Source organism: Procambarus clarkii, chromosome 13, assembly GCF_040958095.1.
Source record: "Procambarus clarkii isolate CNS0578487 chromosome 13, FALCON_Pclarkii_2.0, whole genome shotgun sequence".
NCBI lineage: Eukaryota > Metazoa > Arthropoda > Malacostraca > Decapoda > Cambaridae > Procambarus > Procambarus clarkii.
This window is the reverse complement of record NC_091162.1, coordinates 12,058,748-12,064,597: the sequence shown is the minus strand read 5'-3', so window position 1 is coordinate 12,064,597 and position 5,850 is coordinate 12,058,748. Positions and strand designations below refer to the sequence as shown.

The 5,850-nt window shown below is 48.5% G+C and overlaps 1 protein-coding gene across 1 annotated transcript; it reads right to left on the bottom strand.

The window, feature by feature from the left end:
• Positions 1–674: 674 nt before the first annotated feature.
• LOC123757065 (threonine-rich protein-like) lies at positions 675–4,539 on the bottom strand. The gene is made up of 2 exons (XM_045740449.2): positions 4,391–4,539; positions 675–1,014 (listed from the first exon to the last, which is right to left on the bottom strand). Exons 1-2 carry the CDS (start codon positions 4,537–4,539, stop codon positions 675–677), a joined length of 489 nt encoding a protein of 162 aa, XP_045596405.2.
• Positions 4,540–5,850: the final 1,311 nt, after the last annotated feature.

Below are 5,850 nucleotides of genomic sequence, written 5' to 3'. Positions count from 1 at the left end.
TTGCGGGGGTTGAGCTCTGGCTCTTTGGTCCCGCCTCTCAACTGTCAATCAACTGGTGTACGCGTGTAGCTAGCTAATTACCCAGTGGTGTAAGCTGCAGATTATTGCCTTTACTTGCTGGTTGCACGAGACGGGTCCAGTGGAGTACAGTTTACCTCAGGTATACCACATGACCAGTACCAGCGGCAGGTGTGGAGAGGGTATACCTGCCATAATTACTCTTTGAAACAGCTTTATCACAGTACGTCAGGCCGGACCTCGCCATACAACCTATCCTCAGGGGGCAGAACCGCTCAAGGTAATGGATTGAGAACTACGTAATTAGTGCTATTATCTACTCTCTATCCATGGATAGGTTAAATTGAAGTTTGATTAGATTACATTACGTTTGGTTAGATTAACATGGAAATAAGTATACGATGAGTATATTATATAGTATATAGAGTATATATTCGTATATATAATATACGTTGAGTATATATATTCAATCTGAGATGATTACAAAGTTGCTGTGAATATTCTCAATATTCTTCCTTCCGGTCATATTATTCGCGGAAATATCTCGCCGGAGGCAGATTTCTCTCCCGTGAAAAATTCAACACAAAATATTTAATAATTAGATTCTTTTTCTCAAACCATAATTTGTTCATATATTAATTAATTTATACATTCATCTAAAGTTTTATTACGGTGTAAGCTGGCTTAACCAGACTCGACTTAATGATTAATGACGGAGACTCTGATTGGTGGACAGGTGCCTGAGTGCTGACGGATTTATAACTCTGCCGTGCTTCAGGAACAGTGGGTGCTTCAGTAACAGTTGGTGCTTCAGGAACAGTGGGTGCTTCAGTAACAGTTGGTGCTTCAGGAACAGCGGGTGCTTCAGTAACAGTGGGTGCTTCAGTAACAGTTGGTGCTTCAGGAACAGTGGGTGCTTCAGCAACAGTGGGTGCTTCAGGAACAGTGGGTGCTTCAGTAACAGTTGGTGCTTCAGCAACAGTGGCCACACCCTCGCTGCACACAACCACTTGCCAATACTGACTTCAGTGTTATGTAAACATTGACTTAGATTCTACCGCCTTATTTCGTATTCCGAGCACAAAGGTACATGTGAGGTCCATGTATTACTACAGGCGCGTGTGTCCGTGTATATGTGTCTAATACATGCATATGCCAAGCTTTGTAACCATTCCTGTACCTCCTCGCTCGTAACACAGATAACATTATAAATGCCACAGAAGGTGTTGGTGTGACTTGTATTTACAAAATACGGGTTCATGTGGTTGTTAATTCCTGGCGACTAAGAGTTGGGATGTTTTAGCTGGTGTGTGTCATACAGGTTTGTGATCTGGGGCGGTGAGGCTGCCTCTCTCTCATCTGGGGGGCTTAACTCATCAGCAGCATCCTCATCTCCGCCCCGTGTTGCTTATAAAGTGCCTCTCTTAATTCCTCTCTTCCTCTCTTGTTGCTCTGATCTCGCTCCTTCATAGCCCTCTAGGTCATTCCATTTACTATCCTCACGCTAAAAGAAAACTTTCCAACATGTCTATGACACATCTGAGAAGCTTCCATCTGTGCACCTTTGTTTTGTTAGTATTCATTGTTAACATTAACTCTCTTTCCACCTTGTCCAATTGCCCTAAGTATCTTATACGTCTGTATTATGTCCACCCTCTCTGCTTCCTTGTTTCGTGGGTCGTCAGGTTTAGCTCTGCCAGTTTGTCTTCATATCCCATCCCTCGCAATTCTGGGAGGAGTGTTGTTGTGAGGTGTGTGTGTGTGTGTGTGTGTGTGTGTGTGTGTGTGTGTGTGTGTGTGTGTGTGTGTGTGTGTGTGTGTGTGTGTGTGTGTGTGTGTGTGCGAGCAGTCGCCTCTCTGTTCTCTAGGGACTAGCAAGTACTCTTGGGCATAGCATTCCGCCCCTCCACACACACACACACACACACACACACACACACACACACACACACACACACACACACACACACACACACACACCCACACACACACACACACCCCCACACACAGACACAGACACACACCCCCCCCACACACACACACACACACCATCACTTCAGCTCACGTGACCCCTGTTACTCCCACAAACTACAGCGGTGTGCGTCTGGGGGATACTCCAGGACACTCGTTCGATTCCCGTCCTGCTCTGAGATGTCCTCCTAGATACATTTCGTTATTGTGCTTCTGTCCTTCTTTCCCAGTGTTGCTGGGAACGGACACCTCCCTTACTCCCCCTCACCATCCTTCCTACCTCTCACTCTCCTCACCATCCCCACTACCCCTCACTCCCCCTCTCCATCCCCACTACCTCTCACCATCCCCACTACCCCTCACTCCCCCTCACCATCCCCACTACCTCTCACCATCCCCACTACCTCTCACCATCCCCACTCCCCCTCACTCCCCCTCACCATCCCCACTACCTCTCACCATCCCCCACTCCCCCTCACTCCCGCGCTTTCACAGATAAATTTTGAGTGTCACATGTGTAGAGTGTGGAGCGGACTCCTCTCCCTCGGGGAGTGTCTTGTTGTGACAAGAAATGTCTTGGAAGGATAACCCTTCGGTACGTTACGTGGGTATACTTGGTTATACCGGGCGTTACCTGGTTATATCGTGCGTTACTTGGTACTGTGGTTGTGGGAGGGGAGGGTGGTTGGCTGGGGGTGCTCCATCGTGGCCATAGAGCCCTGTCCCCTCCTGTTTGTGTCTTACTGCTAGGGAAGCTTGGCGAGATTTTAAATCTACAGATTAAATGAATATTTTTGTCTGTGCGGTCTCTATAAGTTTCTTGTTGAGATGCCAGAAAATGTATGAATCAGTTTTTCTTTCTTATTGAGATGCTAGAAAATGTATGAATCAGTTTTTCTTTCTTATTGAGATGCTAGAAAATGTATGAATCAGTTTTTCTTTCTTGTTGAGATGCCAGAAAATGTATGAATCAGTTTTTCTTTTTGCTACTTCATCTTTATCTTATTTCCTCTTCATCTTTTCATTGATTCTCTCCATTTTATTCTTCTTGGTCCTCCGCCTACCTGTTTTCTTCCATGTTTTATCCAGACTTTAAGGAAGCTTTTTTCTTTTTTTGCTCAAAACTGTCAATGTGGACAAGCAGTACGCGCCCTCACTCACTGATAAGGTGCCAGCCTTCACGGCTCTCTCTCTCTCTCTCTCTCTCTCTCTCTCTCTCTCTCTCTCTCTCTCTCTCTCTCTCTCTCTCTCTCTCTGTCTCTCTCTCTCTGTCTCTCTCTCTCTGTCTCTCTCTCTCTCTCTCTCTCTCTCTCTCTCTCTCTCTCTCTCTCTCTCTCTCTCTCTCTCTCTCTCTCTCTCTCTCTCTGTCTCTCTCTCTCTGTCTCTCTCTCTCTGTCTCTCTCTCTCTGTCTCTCTCTCTCTCTCTCTCTCTCTCTCTCTCTCTCTCTCTCTCTCTCTCTCTCTCTCTCTCTCTCTCTCTCTCTCTCTCTCTCTCTCTCTGTCTCTCTCTCTCTGTCTCTCTCTCTCTGTCTCTCTCTCTCTCTCTCTCTCTCTCTGTCTCTCTCTCTCTCTCTCTCTCTCTCTCTCTCTCTCTCTCTCTCTCTCTCTCTCTCTCTCCCTCCCGAATTACTTCTTCCGCATGACAGTTTCACGGGAATACAATTGTTTTTCCCATCCTACTCTCATTCCGTTCTTCCCATCTACCATCCTTCCCTCCGTCCACCCTCCCCACTTCCCATCCATTCCGCTTCTCAAGCAACAAAATCCTGTGTTTGTGATCACATGCGTTCACTGTCGGCCGCCTCTTCGGGTCTCCGTCCACCGGTTCCTCAAAATTTGCATGTGAATCAGGAGTGAATGGACAGAAATGGGTGGGAATGGGTGGGAATGGGTGGGAATGGGTGGGAATGGGAGGAATGGGAGAAGAGGCTCTTATCACTGAGTTTACGTGAGGCAGATGTGAGCTGATGGCGACCGAGGTATACCTCAAGCTCCAGAGCTCTCAGGTTTACGGCGTGTTGATCGTCTTGGGCGGCCGGATTGGGTCCTTGTGGGTCGTCTTGGGGGCCCACTTTGGCGAGATACTTTGGTGTGCAGGTATGGTGAGGGTCGTGGTGGAGGAGGAGGGGGTGGGTGAGGGGTCGGGAATAGTGATGTATTCTTAAGAGAAGCGGATACCTTGGTGGGGTGAGGCGCGGGGCTGTACGATGGACCCGCTTAGGTATCTCCATTTACCTGATATTAATAACGACTACCACAGTGGGGGCTGCGGCTCATCCCCTGGACGACAGCAATTCATCATCAAACACAAACATTACACACAAATTTCAGCGGAAATTGGGGGTTGGAGAGAGCTTGAAAGAACGACCTCGGAGTTATAAATCCTGAAAGAACGGCATACGTGCATGCGGATTGTGGGAGGCGGATTGCTGCCGGAGTCTCGGATGACCGCGGGGACGCTGACATATTGGCGCGCAGAGATTCACATGTTTGTTTACAAATGTCTCTCATATACAAGTCTGGATTGCATGAAGACTCGCCCTTGATCATGTTCGTAAGACTGTTGAGACGGGTATGGCAACTATGCCGAAACATTCTGTGGCAGAGCGTTGGTATGGCAACAGTGCCATACCCAGGGTTAGTGAATGTTCTTTTCACTCGCTGAAATGTCAAGTTGTGCTTGTGGCAAGTGCTTTCCCTGAGTATGTGTGGTGTTGTGCTGTCTCACCACCTGCCCCTGCCACCTGCCTGCCACCTGCCTGCCACCTGCCTGCCACCTGCCTGCCACCTGCCTGCCACCTGCCTGCCACCTGCCTGCTACCTGCCTGCCTCCACACCAACCTTCACACCCTTACAAATATATCTTTTTAACTGGCAACTGTACGGAGAAATTCGTACACTAAAAAAGATTTCACTCCACTTCAAAAGTGGAATGTGTTTGTGCAGCTCCATGTCAGATATTGGTGTGTATACACAGCGAAGTGATGAGGGACTATGTCATACTGCGTCCCAGTCACCTGCTGTCCCGACCACCAACCTTTGTGGTTCCAGGTACCCCCAGTCAGGTACCCCAGTTTGGTACCCCAGTCGGTGCAGTTCCTTCACGCCTGCAGTGATGGAAGCTGGTTCCTCGCAACTCGTGCCTCTCGTCTCTAGGTCCAGTTTGATGGTAAACCTCGACACTTTGTCCAACTTTGTTTTGTGTTCGTGAGATGTTGCGCTTCGCTCTCCTCAAGTGTCCTGACAGCATGTGAGAGAGACAGAGAGAAAGAGAGAAAGAGAGAGAGAGAGAGAGAGAGAGAGAGAGAGAGAGAGAGAGAGAGAGAGAGAGAGAGAGAGAGAGAGAGAGAGAGAGAGAGAGAGAGAGAGAGAGAGAGAGAGAGAGAGAGAGAGAGAGAGAGAGAGAGAGACAGAGAGAGAGAGACATGCGGGTAGAGGGGAAACTTGCCGTGTTGAACTTAGGTGGTTGAGTGTGAGACTTGGTCGATAGTCTGGCTCAAGGTAAACGTCTCCGGCCGCATTTTGCTCGCGGAGGAAATCACATTTTTATGACACGAACAGAAATGTCGGTGTCTCGGAGCTGAGTGGGATGATACGCTTTAGGATGGGTAGGGATGGGAGGAGGGATGCCTGAGGCTAGGAGATGGGGTGAGGGAGGAGGATGGAGTGTCGTCCCACAAGGATGCGTGGGTTAGATGAGACCGAGCCTGTAGGATGGTATTATTATGGATAATACACCCAGGGTTATCTCCAGGAAGCCCTAACTACCGCCACTGGGGTCGTTAGTGATCTTATCAGGGGGACAATTGGGGCAGGCTTGAGCAACAGAAGGCTCTCTTCCCACACTCTTGTCGGCAGGTA